At 41.9% G+C, this 17,366-nt stretch overlaps 1 protein-coding gene across 1 annotated transcript in view; it reads left to right on the forward strand.

Annotated features, from left to right (window-relative positions):
• TTC29 (tetratricopeptide repeat domain 29) overlaps positions 1 to 17,366 on the forward strand; it is a 155,461-nt gene that overhangs the window by 52,292 nt on the left and 85,803 nt on the right. The window contains exons 7-8 of the mRNA XM_059695312.1: positions 8,364 to 8,576; positions 11,988 to 12,073. Coding sequence (XP_059551295.1) covers positions 8,364 to 8,576; positions 11,988 to 12,073 — 299 coding nt within the window. The remainder of the gene's footprint in view (positions 1 to 8,363; positions 8,577 to 11,987; positions 12,074 to 17,366) is intronic.

Below are 17,366 nucleotides of genomic sequence, written 5' to 3' on the forward strand. Positions count from 1 at the left end.
CTGCTTTAAACTAAAGTGGAATATTTCCCTAAATTCCTCAACAAATGTGCACAATTTAGAACTAAATATGCCTAAGACTTATATGCGTGCTGCTGAAGAAATAGGCCTTATGGGCCTGTCAAATTATTTTCATGCAATTGTTTCTGTGGCATTATTTCTACTGGCAAATGTACAAGTTGATAGAAAAGGAAATAATTAGCTACTTTCAGAACTGCTGATGCATGGAGCTAATGCAGGCCAGTCTGAGCGTCTTAGAGATTGTGACATTTTAAATTACCTGAACGAAAAAAAAAAAAACAGGAGCCATCTTTGGACATAATTAACATCTTGCCTAATGAATGTCAGGCTAGACAGAGTCACACTTTATTTATAAAATATTATTTTATTCAAACTTGCTCTCCCCCTTATTATATTGCAAACTTTAGATTTGTGTGCTGTTTTCTTAAGTGGAGCAACTTCTTTTTTTTTTTCTTTTTTCTTTTCCCTCCCCCTTCAAGTAATCAATGCACTGCTGAATGAGTTCATTTTAATGCACTCAATCATGCCTCTAATGTTCGTAGCTTACGGGCGCAAGCATCAGTAATGCAGGAATGTTATATGGCTTTAGTTTGGGCCATTTCATAAAATATTCATGGAATCAAAAATGTGCATCAAAATAGCGGCTGGGAGAATTACATTTATGTTCCTGCTTTTATGGCAGCTTCACATTTAAACCCATTTGTGTTAATATCTAGTCAATCTTCCTACTTTAAAAAAAACTAAAATGGGAGAGATCATATACATTCTCCTTTGCTTAATATTTGTTCTAGACATCTGCTGTGATACCACAAATATCTATAAACTTTCAGAGATGCTACGCAGAGAAGAGAGGCAAACAACTATTTGGATAATACCCAAATATATAAAATCTTATTTTCTCTACATAGTGTTTGTCTTAGAATCCTACCAAGCAATTTTGCAGTTTACAACATTGTTTGGGTTTGGTTCGTATTTTTATATAAATGGATGGATTTCTTGGTTGTGTGGGCTTTCGGTAAAGTGAAACTCCTTTCTAGTAGTGTTATTTTGAAAGTGCACTTTCCTTTATGTGACAAACAAAATACATTTCCTTTATGTGTCAACCTTTTTCTTGTTTATGTAAATGTTATATAATTGTTTAAAAAACAACCACCCCGAGGCTTAGGCTACTTCTATCCACACCTGGGTCCTCTTGTTCTACGCACTTGTTCATGGTGCGTCCCTAAGATGTGCTTTCTGACGTTACCTCCTATTATTGAGATAAATCGATCATTGATGATATTGATGGGAGGCCATCTCCAGTCTATTCAACAAAACATATTGGCTCCATTTTCTTCCCTGAGTCACTGGACGTATTAGTGGACTCTCTATATTCTTGCCAAGCACTTGGGTGAGCAGTAGTTGGTGTATCTTCCTTATTGTGATGAGTGGTGTGATCCTTGTTGCTCACGGTGATGATGAGTATTTGCTGGTAATTCAGGAGACTTTTAACATCTATGACTATTCCCAAGGCCTTCTCTTTTCTGTCCTTATTTCAGTTAACTTTTATTTCTGTGAGACCTTGGTGTAATCATTCTTCTCTCCGACCTCTTCTTCAACAGGAAATAATGTTGGTATTTGATAATTTCAGAAAAGGGCAGTTGTCTAGATCCTTGTCCTTCAGTGAGATTGATGGTAGAATCTGAAAATCTGTCCTGGTTCTAATACATTAAAGTTTATTTGATGACAAAGTATAGTAGGCTGTATATGAAGACTTGGAAGATGCTATAAAGGGATGCTATGAGCCAAAGTGGAAAAATCTAGTTCATGATCTTCATTTATATTTAGCTTTGTCAAAATGAGCACTCTATTGATGACCATTTAAGGTATTTCTATTAAATTTAAATTTCAAAACAAGATGTATTATGTCTTAATAAATATGTAGTCTCAATACCAGAGTCTTTACTCAGAAAGTAATAAAATCTTTAAAATTCCTATGCACAGTTGGAAATATAAATTGGATGGAAATCATATCATTGTTAATCATGCTTTAAGGGAAATACTTGCATATTTAGATGACTATAGTCCCTTTATAGGATAGACGTATATTTTAACATTTTAAATCAAACATTGTACTATTTTATATAATATGTACTTTCAATCTGACCAGCCTGTAGCAGTTTTAGCCACGCCCTTTATGTGCTTATGGTCATTTAGATCAAGTCCCTGCTGGCTTATTTACTGACCTATTTTCCTCCGAATGATTTTAGAAATGAGTCCCTACATCTGAGAAGGACTGGAAAACTCTACTTCCTCTGTGTAGGCACTTTGGGGTAAAATGCTGATCAGAATCCCCAGTGAGCTCATCTGTGGCAAAGTGATTAAGGAACAGTGAAACCATAAACAGCTAGGTATGGCCACAGGTGACTAAGTCTGGGGCACCTGAGGAATTCCAGGTGCCCCCACAGATGTTACCACGTGGTTCAGGGACGTAAAAAATTTAGATGTAGGTCACATCTGAAGCCCATCAGAGGCTAACACCTGTGCTTTTATGTTAGAGGTGACCTTGATTATCTGAGTATAGTCACAGTTATAGAACGGGAAGAGACTAGAAATCACACAATTTAAGCAATACTTTTTTACTTGAGAGATTTATGTCCAGAAAATATAACTTACCCCACCTAAAGTCCTGACTCTTGGTTTGTTGGCTAACATGTGATATGGTGGTACGAAGCTGTACGTGTTTTGTGATCCCGGGTTTAAATCCTAAACATCCGTTTTTAGCCATTTAAGTCATTTAACCTTTGTGAGCCTCAAGCTTTCTCTTTAGTGTAAGAGTAATATTTCCTTCACCAGTTTTTTGAACGTTAAGTCACATAATGTATAGGATGGGGAAGCTTTCCATTTTGACTAGCACCTAGCAGGCCTTCAGGGGAGAATAGTTCCCTGTTCTTTTACCTGAGCGTCTTGAACCACGATCCTTCCTTGTGGGACACCTCAAGTAGTCTCTTCTGAGAGCTGAATCTTGGCCAGTCATCAGGAGCTAAGCACTACTAGCCCCAAAGCCCCAACAAAAATCGAGCTCACCCGAAAACAACTATTCTCAGTAATTCAGAGGCCGCCTTTCATTGCAACCGGCCAACACCAATGTCCCAAGTACCTCCCTTACCTCATTCCTGATTAGACAGCCTGTGCATGATGCCTAATGGCATCGGTGACCCAGGGAAGTCTGGGATATGTGGGACACAAGGACACAGTCTCCACCTTTTCTTCACTCTTCCCCACATTCACCCGTCTCCCCATTTCCTCCACCTTTCCTTTCCCCACTTTCTGCCTTCCCCTCCCCTCCCCCTTTTTGTCCCCTTGCAAATCAAATATTGAACATGACTATCAACTCTCATATTTTATTTGCTTCATTATACCTCATTTGCATGTCATTGTGATTAGTTAAGTTAACCAAAGCCTCATCTCCTGGCTCTCCTCCTAAAATTCTTAGCAAATCTGTTATTTTATAACACAACTTGGGACCCTCTTTCCATCTGGTTACTGTATGCGACCCTCAATGTTGTTAAGTCTTTCCTAGTTTCCTTACAGTCCCAATTTTTCTGGACTTTCTGGTTTACTCACAGCCCCCTGTATCCACCATCTCCCGTTCACATGGCCAGAGAGAAATATGTGTCTACGCTTTGTGACTAGATGGATGCTGGATGGGAAAAGAGCTCTTGTGTGCATCTTCCCAGGGAGGCAGAGCTGTACTTTGCAGGTAGAAATATAGTTAACAGAGGAAACATAGCACACATATATGTCAATGCTTCATTCGAGTTTCTTAAAGAATGAGGGTCATGGGTATTCAGAGCAAGGTGTTTCTGGTGAGAGGTGCTAAGGAGAGAGATGACAAACTATGCTGCTTTTTGGGAGGTAAAGAAAAATTGTCGGTTAAATGTAAAGATAGATTAGAGCAGTGAACTTCAACCTTGAGTATTCGTATCAAAAATGAAAAAGGATTGGGCATTATTTTTAAAATAGCTCCTATTGTATACTTCTTATTACAAATGGACATAATGTGCTCATAGAAACATTAGGAAATGACAGTTATAAGAGAGAAAAAATAAAAGCAGGAAAAACCCGTTCCTCACCTGTATAACACTGATAATGTTTTGTAAATGTTTTCTGAAGCTTCTCAATATTAACACCAGGCCATGTAATGAAATATCCTATCTAATAAAAGAGAAACATGGTAATCAGCGTACATCCGCTATCCTTCCCATTGGCTAATCAGCGAGATATGCAAATTAACTGCCAGCCAAGATGGCGGCCGGCAGCCAGGCAGCTTGAAGCTTACATGAGGCTTGCTTGCTTCAGTGATGGAGGAAACCAACGTTCCCCGCCTGCCTTGACGGCCTCTGAGCATGCAGTTTGAAACATAGTTACAAATATAGAAGCTAAACAAAACCCCAGAAATCTGCTTTCAGCCCGCTGGGATCTCAGAGCTGGAGTTGATACAGAGTTTCGATTATAGAACCGAAACAAACCAGATACATGCTTTCAGCAGCAGAGACCTCAGAGCTGGAGCCAGAGCTAAAGCTGGCCCAGAATAAAGAAGAAAAAGAAAAAAAGGAGCAGTTGGGAGCTTCAGTCACCCGCCAGCCTGAAAACAGCCCTCAGCCCCTCACCCAGACTGGCCAGGCACCCCAGTGGGGACCCCCACCCTGATCCAGGACACCGTTCAGGGCAAACCAGTCGGCCCCCACCCGTGCACCAGGCCTCTATCCTATATAGTAAAAGGGTAATATGCCTCCCAGCACTGGGATCAGCGGAGCTGTGAGGCTTCCCAGCACCGGGATCAGCGGAGCTGAGAGGCCTCCCAGCACCAGGATCAGTGTGACAGGGGGCAGCGCCCAAACCCCCTGATCGCCCTGCGGCTCTGCGTGTGACAGGGGGCAGGGCCACAACCTCCCTATCCGCCCTGCTCTGTTCATGATGGGGAAGGCACCCCAACCCCCTGATCAGCCCTGCTCTGTGCCTGATAGGGGGGAGCTCCCCAACCCCCTGATCACCCTGCGGCTCAGTGTGTGACAGGGTGCGGCGCCCCAACCCCCCCCCACGGGCCCTGCTCTGTGTGTGACAGGGTGCAGCACCCCAACCCCCCCCCCCAAGGGCCCTGCTCTGTGTGTGACGGGGTAGAGCCATAACCTCCCCATCGACCCTGCCCTGAGTGTGACAGTGGCGGCGCCCCAACCCCCTGATCAACCCTGCTCTGTGGGTGATAGAGGGCAGCGCCCCAACCCCCCCCCCCCCCCAAGGGCCCTGCTCTGTGTGTGACGGGGTAGAGCCATAACCTCCCCATCGACCCTGCCCTGAGTGTGACAGTGGCGGCGCCCCAACCCCCTGATCGGCCCTGCTCTGTGGGTGATAGAGGGCAGCGCCCCAACCCCCCCTCCACGGGCCCTGCTCTGTGTGTGACGGGGTAGAGCCATAACCTCCCCATTGGCCCTGCCCTGAGTGTGACAGTGGTGGCACCCCAACCCCCTGATCGGCCCTGCTCTGTGGGTGATAGAGGGCGATGCCCCAACCCCCCCTCCACGGGCCCTGCTCTGTGTGTGACGGGGTAGAGCCATAACCTCCCCATTGGCCCTGCCCTGAGTGTGACAGTGGTGGCACCCCAACCCCCTGATCGGCCCTGCTCTGTGGGTGATAGAGGGCGGCGCCCCAACCCCCTGATCTGCCCTGCTCTGTGCATGACACGGGGGAGCTCCCCAACCCCCTGATTGGCCCTGCTCTGTGAGTGACAGGGGGTGACGCTTCAACCTCCCCATCCACCCTGCCTTGAGTGTGACAGGGGGCGGTGCCCCAACCCCCCAATCGGCCCTACCCTGAGCATGACTGAGGGTGGCATCGCAACCTCCCAATACGCCCTGCTCTGTGCATGACAGGGGGCGGCACCCCAACTCCCCAATCGGCCCTGCTCTGAGCCCCACCAGGGGCTGCACCTAGGGATTGGGCCTGCCCTCTGCCACCCGGGATCAGGCCTAAGCCAGCAGGTCGTTATCTCCCGAGGGGTCCCAGACTGCGAGAGGGCACAGGCCAGGCTGAGGGACCCCCCTCCCCGCCGAGTGCACAAATTTTTGTGCACCGGGCCTCTAGTTCTTATATAATATCATAGTTATAGTCTTTATAATATCACCTTTGCAGTCTTTTATCATGTGAAAACTTCATAATACAAGTTTATAAACACCTCTGCAGTACACATTCCCGTTTGTGTCTTTGCTCATATGCCCTCCTCTGCATGACACAGCAGGGTCCAGACAGGCCACGTCTTTACTGAATTTGGGTACAGATTATTTTCTCATTAACCATCTCTCTTTTTGAAAATATTTGTGTTGATTTCAGAGAGGAAGGGAGAGGGAGAGATAGAAATATCAATGATGAGCGAGAATCATTGATCAGCTGCCTCCTGCACGTCCCCCACTGAGTTTTGAGCCTGCAACCTGTGCATGTTCCCTGACTGGAAATCAAACCATAACCTCCTGGTTCATAGGTCGATGCTCAACCACTGAGCCATGCAGACTGGCAGACTGGACATTATCCATTTCTTTTCTGTTTCTGTGTGAATACTATTCTTTTTTATGTGTGCATTCTTTAATGCTTTAATATTGGTAATGTTAGATAACAAATTTGGTGCAAAAATAGGAGGAAATGATATGTCATAGTCTTGGCAGTGGCTACACTATCTGGTAATATCCAACCTGAAATATCCAGTGAATCCTATTTGAGGAAATACATTGAACCTGATATGATCTAAACAGGGTTAATTTAATCAGCCACAATAACATGGTAATAAGGACTCAACTGTGTCTTTTGCAGGAAAAGGAAATTGTACTTAAAAAACAAATTAGTGCCCTAACCAGTTTGGCTCAGTAGTTAAAGCGTCGGCCTGCGGACTGAAAGGTCCCAGGTTCGATTCTGGTCAAGGGCATGTACCTTGGTTGCGGGCACATCCCCAGTGGGGGGTGTGCAGGAGGCAGCTGGTCGATGCTTATCTCTCATGGATTTTTCTAACTCTCTATCCCTCTCCTTTTCTCTCTGTAAAAAGTCAATAAAATATATTTAATAAAAAAACAAATTAGTGGCTATATTTCAATCAACCATTTGGATTTTTAAAAACTATTATCGCTATGTCAACAGTAGCGATGTTTATTGAGCACATACTCTGCATTAGGTATTGAACTCATATTAATTTCTCACAAAAACACCTTGAATAGTTCCACTATAATTGTATTTTACAGAAGAATTAAACTCAGGCACAGGGAGGGTAGTAATTAGCCTGAGGCTCAACAGCAAAAAATGATCAAATAAAGTTGGGATAGAAACTCAGGCTATTTGGACTCATCCTTAACCACTTCTGTTTGAACTCCTAGATATAAGTGCTTTTCCAGTTTATTTCAATTAGGGAACTCCAATAAAAGAGTATTTACATTATAGGACGGGGTGAACATTTCCACAAGGCAATTCACAAGTAAAATGCAATCCACAGCAGGGAGCTGCAAGCTGCTCTTCCAGAAATGGGCTTGCTCATATTCCAAGGAATGAAATGACTCAAAGCTAATTTAGAGTTTTGGCTTTGAGAAGATATAGTTGGACTATATTGGGGAATGTAATCCAGAAAGGCAGTTAAGTTACATTTTGATTATTCAAAATTAAACAGAATTATGTACACAAATGCCTGCTTGGAAAGTTCTGTCAACTTTGAGAAGACCCATAATATTTGAATTTGGACGTTCTAATGGATGCATCCTTTCTCAAGATACCAGCATCCTTCTTGAGAATGAAGAATGCTGCCTGGTGGGAGAGCAGTGCAGGACAGTGGTGCAGAGCCTGGGCGCTGGAGTCAGACTGCCTGGATCTACGCACCCACTACACGGGCCATCTTGGGCAAAGTTCTTACCCTCGCATTCTCTTCTATAAAATGGAATCATGAGTCTAGTCCACGTGACTGTTCTGAAGATTGAGAAATGTATATAAAGCACATAACTCTGTGCTTTGCGTATGTAATGTTAAATGAATGTTAGCCAGTGTGATGCTAATGAATAATTATTAGTGGACTTTCACACTCTCTCTAAACATCGGTAATCCTAGTCAGTTTCTACTACCAAAGTGCATCCCTCTAGCAAGTGTCCAACCAGAATCAGTGCTGTATCGGAGTCCACACGGAGACAGCTCCCTTTCCAGCTTAAGTCTTAGAAACCCTTGAATATATTTCACGCTCTCCCCCACCCCCTTAATAGTAAAACGTAAGATGTACGCAAAATTTTTGAAAGTATGTTCTGGCCTGTGGTTTATATTTATGAATGGCTCTTACTCTTCAGGTAAGCTTCTGGAGGCTGCCGAGCATTATGAAGCGTTCCATCAATTGACGCAAGGGCGGAGGTGGAAGGATGAGACAGGCCGCTTTCTCAACTTGTTGGCCTGCGAGAGTCTCCTGAGGACGTACAGATTACTCTCCGACAAAATGCTGGAAAATAAAGATTACACACAGGCCATCAGAATTCTAATAAAAGCTTCTGAAATAGCCAAAGAAGGTAAGTGGGAAAGAACACTCACACGGCTTCCTTTAATGGGCAGACGCTGCTTCTCCCAAGAGAGACATAAACATCGTCAAGTGTTTGGGTGATTATTTCCTATGAAATGCAAAGACAAATGCCATCAATATCCTTTCAAATTTCACTGTAAAACAGAGGAGCCTTAGTGCTGACAACAAGAAATCCATTAGTTTCTTGAAAGCTTTATCTCCAAAATTACAACCTTCTGGGAGGAGTGTTGTAAAACAATGAACCCATAATGAGAAAGTACGGTCATTTGCAAAAGTTAAGTGTGTGTGTGTGTGTGTGTGTGTGTGTGTGTGTGTGTGTGTGTGTTTAAGGTCTTATTATTCTCATAATCTGATAGACCTTTCATTGTTTGTAAATTCCCCATTGTCAGGTAATAGGGAAGATTTGATAAATATTAGGAGTAACAGGAAAATAGAACTCTAATATATTGTAGACTCTTGCCTGTCACAGTGTGGCCTTTGGGCTGGCAGCATCAGCATCACCAGGAAGCTTGTAAGTAAAGCAGCAACTTGGGGCCCCACCTGGGACCTCCTGCATCAGAATCTGCAGTTAGCAAGTTCCCCAGGTGATTCACATTCACATTACAGCAGTAGAAACACCTTTGCAAAAGGGGATCCCTGATATTCTGTATCATTTGCATACATATGAAGTATTTAAAAATTGTGGGATATACTAGTATGCTCACAAGCTTTTACTTTGTGAAATGCAAGGGTATTTTATTACCATACTAGTGGCCCAGTGCATGAAATTCCTGTACTGGAAGGGGGGGTCCCTCAGCCCAGCCTGTGCTCTCACAGTCAGGGAGTCCCATGATTGATCACCCCGCAGAAGGAGGCCCCGCCCACACACCACAGCCCTCTGGTCGGTGGCCTGGGCCTCCCTCTGTGGGGTGATCATGGGGCAATGGCTGGGCCCCCAACCAATCACATCGCACCCCGCCTTGGCTGGCCTGGCACCAGTGGGTGTCATAGCGTGATAGTCTGGATGTTCGTTCTGCTGTTCAACCATTCGGTCAATTTGCATATTATACTTGTATTATGGATAGTAATGTATTAATAGAGTAGCCTTTTCATGAAGAAAAAAAGATAAAAATTATGCTCTTGCCCTGGACTTTATTGGCTTGTGGATATATTTTCTCTATTGGAATAGCAGATGGCTTATTTGGAATAAGCAAGACTGATTTTTCTGGGTGTGATTTTAATTTTCTAAGTAGCAAAAGTAAACATCTTAGCTTATTGTCTCTATTATGTATTTTAATGATATTAGTTGGAATACCCATAGGAAAACATCCCCCCCCCTTTTGAAAGATGTATTTCACTGCATGAACTACTTTTGAATGAATGGTGATCTAGTACCTTCTCCATAGGGGTAAACTGTGATGTAAATAGTTAGCTCTTAGATCAATTGCAGTGGCTGACTTTAGTTACCTGGAAAGTTATGTGGAATTTCAATGAAAATGTCAATTAGGAAAAGGTATTTTGCTTTAGGTTCCCATATGCTAAATTGTAAAGTCGTTCACAAAGAAAGAATGGTTCCCATCAAGAATCTTGAAAATAAAAACAGTATTTTCTTTAAGATAAATGATTATTGATTTAGAGAGCAAAGCCAATATTAATTCAACCCACTCAAACTACACAATATAAATAGTATTTCTCCCTTTGCTAGATGTGTCACTCAACTTTAATAGCGCTGACATTTCCCTCCGTTCTTTCATTGCTTTCACTTTATCTAACTTTTTCTGAACTAGTAAACAGGAAAAAATTTTATGCTTAAATCCCATTTTAAAACTAATATTTGATGTGATCTAGCTGTTTAAATTAGCTGCCTCAAAATCAGTGGTTCTCAACCTTGGCTGCACATTAGAATCACCTGGGAATCTTTTTAAAATCCTGGGCCTCATCCTCGGGCCCAGAAATCAGGATCTATTACTACTCAAAATCTATCAACCAGGGTAGATGTTCTTCCTCTCCTCCTCTTTGCTGGGATGCCCTTTACAAAAAAAATAGATGCAAATGATAGTAATACATCAGTGCATGCTGTGGTTAGTGGTTTAACGCAGTTACTCCATTTAACACAGCAAGTCACATATAACCAACTTTTCATCATTCCAGGGCCACTTCCCTTCTCAGCCTCTTCCTTTTGCCGCCCCCCTCCCTCTCTTCCCTAGTCTCATTCCTATCCCATCACTCATATACCTATTCTAGAGGAAAAGTGAGTGCCCAGGTGAATTTTAAGAGTTAAAATTCCAGACTGGATCTGCTGGTCCCATCCACTCCGCTGAACGGAAATCTTATAATTCTCTGCAATTGGTGTAATGGCTAGAGAAGAAAAAAATATAGCCACTGGCATTTGCAGTCCTATTTTCTTGCAGTCTTCCAAATGAGACACGCTCCATGAGGGATACTGCACTCGTGAAGTGCTGAGCACGAAAGCAGCACAGAGAATTGCTGGCTCCTGCTGACATCCATCATGGTGGGAACGCAGAGTTCAGAAATCTAAGGATACTTACTTTCTAAAGATCAAAAGTGAGGGTGCACCTGTCAGCATTTGCATTACCTAGGAGTTAGTTAGGTGACACTGAAAGCCAATGACTTCCCAAAGTAGAAGGATAGTATTCTTTTCATGTTTAAGCATCTTGAATGGTTTTTATAAGTATATCATATGTAAATGTTATATTTAGTATATTAAATGTGAGTAAATTATGTTTATGAGATAGTATGATGTACATATTATTGGACCACATGTTGCATGTTTACACATTCTACTTTTGGAAAAGAGAATTTGATAATTCCTGGAATAAAGTGCATTACACAGAAATAAGAAAGGTTTAATTCCTCGTGAAAAGAAGATGAAAAACAAAGAAAAATGACTCTTTCAGTCACTCTCATCCAAGTTTTAACCAATAGCTTTTAAATTGAACCTAATAAAAAATAATTCCTGAATTTGCTAATCATCTGCCCTGTTAGAGACTTAGCTCAATGTCAGTTTTGTGTATGCATGTTTGTGTATGCATCATGTAATGTTGGTTCTCTTAACTGATTATTTGATGTGTGTAGTAGCAGCCATGCTGGACGACTATAGGTCTTTACACGGTGGACTAGCATAGAAATTATACATGAGTCTCAAAATGATAATACCAGTCTGTGCATGTCGAGGATAACTCCTCGTGATTCTATTACTTATGCACTTTAACATCTGTGATTCAGGTAAGTTGTGAAGCAACAGACTTTTTTTTTTTTTTTAACAGAAAACAGATTTCAGGGATTGTTGATAAATGTGTATACTTTGCTATAACTGTCTACTGTCTTAAAAGCAAATATTGTCTGTTGTAATGAATAAATTTCTTTAAAGCCACGATAATTTTCTGTATTCTCACTTTAGCAAATGACAAAAAGATGGAAGGGGAAGCTTCCTATTACTTGGGCTTAGCACACTTGGCTGCTGGAGAGCTTGACACAGCATTAGAAGTAAGTTGAACTAAATGTTTAAGTGTTCCCACTTTAAATTTTTGTTTTATTATATTTTATTTTATTGTATGTTGTTATAAGTCTAACAGATATGGACCTTATAGCAGTGTACATATGTATAGACACTAACATACAATAGCAATATTCTGGAAGCACAAAAATTGTTTTTATTGTTTATAAAAGGTAGTACATAGTCAATTACCATTAAATGCTTTAGGATACATGAAAGTTAAATATATAGAATCATGTAACTGTCTATATTCTCATATCACCAAGGACAAGAGAAATGGGTTTAAATGGCAGTAAAAAGTAAGTAATAAAAAAAGTTACTAAAGAACCTGGCGGGTAGCACAGTTGGTTGGAGCATCATCCAGATACTCCAAGGTTGAAGGTTCAATCCCCCATCAGGACCCATACAAGAAGCAACCAACAAATGCATAACTAAGTGGAACAAATTGGCATTTCTCTCTGTATATACAGGCATCATGCCATGCACTGTATCTGTTCTATAAATTTGCAAGATAACACTAGTGGTGTAGTGTAGGGCGCAGCTATAGGGTTAAGCCTCGGACTGACCAGTTGGCAAAGCCACAGACAAGTCCCAGCTTAGAGGGCACAGTCCTCTTAGCGTAATTAGGCTTGACCTTATGATGCTCCCTAGATCTTATCTGGGAAGCTAATGGGCTGTGGGAGATGTAGCAAGTGCTGCCAAAACAAGTGAAACTCACAAGAACATTGTAACTATGGTGACCACTACCTTGTTTACCTCTGACTATAAAATAAAGGCTCAGCTTGCCTCTGGATCTCTCTCTCTGTGGCCTCAGCCAGGCACAGGAAGATCCACCTAGACCCAGCTTATTCTCTTTGTCTGTCATTTCTTCATCCTTTCGCCGCCCTCCCTCAGGCTTTTGAACCCTTGACTGAGCTGGCTCGGCCCAGTGTAGGATAGTCTAGTAATGAATGTTATTAGGAAACTAATACACAGAGTGATTAGAAAAGATAATTCACATAGTTTTAAGACCACCTGCCTGGTATATAATAAACCTTTGATAATGATTAGCTTTTAACACTTTTACCCTGACCAGTTTCTGGGCATTAGTAGAAGTGAAGGTGGTGACGAGTAGATGCAGTAGTTCTGAAAGACTTGGGAATAGAGCAGGGGTGGGCAAACTTTTTGACTCGAGGGCCACAATGGGTTCTTAAACTGGACCGGAGGGCTGGAACAAAAGCATGGATGGAGTGTTTGTGTGAACTAATATAACTTCAAAGTAAACATCATTACATAAAAGGGTACGGTCTTTTTTTTTTTTTAGTTTTATTCATTTCAAACGGGTCGGATCCGGCCCGCAGGCCGTAGTTTGCCCACGGCTGGAATAGACTAAATGTGGGAGGCGAGGGACGTAGAGGTGTCCAGATGGACCCTAGGTTCCTGGCTGTGTGGCTGGGTAGATGCCGGGCTCATTCACTGAGGCAGAGAATGCTGAAGGGCACCAGCCTTGGGGGAAATGGAGAGTTCCGTTTTGAATGTTGAATTTGAGGACATTTTAAGATATCCAAGGAGACAGAAGTACATGTGAGTCTGTACACAAAAGGAAATCTAGGTTGGAGATGCTGTATAAACTTCACACTGAAAAATGTGTAACTTTAAGCAAACTAGAGCTGAGGAGCAGAGGAGCTTTCCTAGGGTAGGCGAACAGTGATTGATGAAAAAGTCCCAGGGCCAAGCTGGGTGAAGGTGGTACAAAGGGGATTAAGCAAGAGTGTCCATGGGAGTGGGAGGAAAACCAGGAATAGATGATCTGACCGAAGATAAGCCAGGGGAACTCAGCATGTCTAAAAGACTTAAATATGCCAACTCCTTTGCCTCCTATCCCAGCTTTTGGGCTGGAATAAGAGAGCTCCTTGCAGATATTTTCAGTAAGAACTTATCCCCCTCCCGTAGGCAAGTATGTGGGTTAGTTAGGTTAGTTAATGGTTGTTCCCAGCCAGGGCAGAGGCTTTGGGAAACCAGGCAGGCCGCACTCCAGGCCTCGGGCTCACTGCTGCACTCACCATACAAGACCAGCCTTTGCAGTTGGGAAGAGTCGGGGGCTGTCTTGGAACCCAGGTCTCATGGCAGAATATTGCTGCCTTTTGGGAACACAGCTGACCCAGAACTGAGGCCTTGCAGGAACCAAGCATAAGATTTGGGTCAGATCCACAGGAGAGCTGCAGGGCCAAAAGTGGGTTTTGTTGTCAGGTCTGGACACAGGACGCCAAGAGCAAAGTTGAGAAGGAGCCACCAAGGATTGGGAAGTTGGGCTGGGGTCTGGCTGGGTGGAGAATGGACACTGAGCAGTAGTATATTTGGGGGGTGGAGGTCTCCCAGCTCAGGCTGGTGGCAGAGAGCAGCCGGCTTCTGTGGTTGGACTCATATAAAATAGGTTCCCACAAAACCTGACATCTTGCTTGGATCTCAGGTTGAAGGCCATGTCTTTTCATCCTCTCTAGTATCTGACTTCAGCCACTTTCCCCTGCTTCCTTTCAGGGATAACAGGGCATGCTTCAGACTACCATTTGATTTCCCTTTCCCTTTTTGCTTCTGGACCTGGGAGCTCCTCATGTTACGTAAACGACCTATTATTATTTATTTGCAAACTACCGCGTGTCTTTCCAACTGCAGTCTCTCTCCTTCCGACAGCATTGCTTCTGGTTTACAAGATGTCCATTAGGAACTCACAAAATATTTTACTTCTTTAGTGAATATATTGTGGGGGGGAAATCACATGATCAGTTCATAAATAGGATTGATTACTTGATTGATTGATTGATTGATTGATTAGCTATCTGTCCAGTTATCTAATGGTAAAAGTAAAAATTCAACATAAAAAAAAATTTTTTTGAAATCTTCTTTTATCCTATGCTCCACTCCCTCCCTGTGCAGTATTACCAACACCATTGATAGCATTTCTGTCCAGCGTGGCTGTGAAGGGGCCAGAATGCTAAGAAAGCAGCTTTGTGGTGCTGGCGCCAGAGTGAGAGCTGGTGGTCTGATCTAGCACTTCCTTCCCTCTTCGTATTCAGTCTAGCTTTAGTGTTCCTCAATGCTATATACTGTTTTTGTTTTCTCACCTGTAATTTAAGTTTTGAATTTAGAACATTTTCACATATTCAGTATCTTGCCTCTAGATTCAATCTCCACCTCTCACAGATGTCTCCCTTCCAATAATGTTGTTCATCTGTTTAAAAACTTTTACATGATTTTTCTGAGAAACTGGGCTTAGAGAAACCTGTCATAAGGAAATATTTCTAATGGAAGGTTCTGATGATCATAAACAGATGAGATTTTGAAAATTTTCTAATTTATCTTAACTTAAAGGCTTTAATTTATTGATATATGATTAATACATGTAATATGAGAATATGTTGGCAAGCATATGAATACAGTCTGGCTGATAAAAAGTTCTTTTCTCAGTGACAGAATAGAGCTAACCTAAAAACAAATAGTGGATTTCTTTAGGGCTGAAGTACCTATAGTAATGAGGAAAAGGTATTTGGTGAAGGGAAAGGACAGTTACTCTAATAAACCTGTGCATGAGGTCATGGAGACCCTGACATTTAAAGAGGAGAATGTTACCTGCATATATCAGGTGCTGAGAAAAGAAATAGTCATCCCCTTTGGCCATCATCAATTTAGATCTATAAATGCTCCATGTAGAGTAAATTCTGAATTTTAGAAGGTAAATCTTATGAAGTTCTAAGGTTTTAGAGAGAAAAACTTAGGGGTGGGCAAAAGTAGGTTAATAATAAATAATGCAATAATTAATATGGGAATAATAATAATACAAGAATAAACTGTGTTTCACATACTCACAGCTGTAAACCTGCTTTTTTCCACCCCTTTATTTTATTTAAAATCACATTTAAGGCCTTGTGCAAAGTTGGACCAGCTTTCACAGTCAAATATTGCAACCATGAAATTATTTTAAGAAAAAGGAAGGTCCTCCCTTAGCACTTTGTTTTTATACATGAATTTTCTTCCTCTCTCATCCTTTATTCCACTTAAAAATTTTGGGAACACCACCTTTAAATTTACTCATTTAGTATGTTCAGTGAATTATTTGCTTCCTGTTATTTAGCAATAATGCAGCCTACCAAAAAATTATACTAAGAAAGCAAAATTCATCGTATTGATATTTCATTCATTTCATCATATGTTCTATGATTTAATTTTTCCATATACAAAACAGCAGTTCTCTTTTTGCATACGTTAGCATCTTTATAATAGCTTAGAATGCTTCTAACATTGGTGTTAGTGTGCGTACAAGGTTATCCTAAGTCTGTAGCCTCATCATCAGCAGCATTTTATGGCAAAATTATCTTATTAACATATCAGAACAAATATAGGATGTCCCAAAAAATGTATATATACACTTGGAATAATTATAAAGGCAGTGTTTATTAACATACATTTCATTTTCAAAATTGAGCTATTGGCCATTAAAGTGTGCATACATTTTGGGGGACATACCCTGTAGTTAGACTATTTAATTCCAGTAAGTCATGGATTGTTTATAAAGTATATGGATCATATTTGTAAAATGATATATTCTTGGGGTCTCACTAAGTAAATGTAATTAAATGTTATTTATTTTTTCAACTCAATAGATGTAAACAAAGATAAAACCATTTTATATGAGGGCATCTCTAACAAAGAATGATTTGTTTGTAATGTTTAGCTAACAGAAAGTAGGTGGGGGGAATGATCATTGTAGCTATTCCCATTTAGTTCCTTTCTCTATTTAGAATGTTACCTTCTCCCTTAAAAGTCACTCCATTCTTGATATTGGTGGACTCTTTATTAAAATGACTAGAGGCCCGGTGCACAGATTCATGCACAATGAAAGGAAATTAATTAGAAGGTGGCCAGCAGGGCAGGACTGGGCAAGACGGGCTGGACACACCCTGGAGCCAACCTCCCACAGTCCCTCCCCAGCCGGCTGCACCTGGGGCAGCACTGGGTCTCAAAGGGCATCTGTGGAGTGAGCGTGGTCTTTTGAGCAGGTGGGGTCCCTTGGCCTGGCCTTTGGGGATTGGGCCGAAACCGACATCCCCCAAGGGGTCCTGGAGTATGAGAGGGCATTCTGCAAAGTTGCTGTCGCTCGGCTGCTCCTGCATTGAGCATCTGCCCCCTGCTGGTCAGTGTGTGTCATATCTACTGGCCGGTCGGCTGGTCACTTGGCTTTTTATATATAAAGATAATCTAGCTGACATGCAGATGCTTTGGTAGATTCCACAGTAATGTTCATAAAAC

Source organism: Myotis daubentonii, chromosome 5 (genome assembly GCF_963259705.1).
Source record: "Myotis daubentonii chromosome 5, mMyoDau2.1, whole genome shotgun sequence".
NCBI classification, from domain to species: Eukaryota; Metazoa; Chordata; class Mammalia; order Chiroptera; family Vespertilionidae; genus Myotis; species Myotis daubentonii.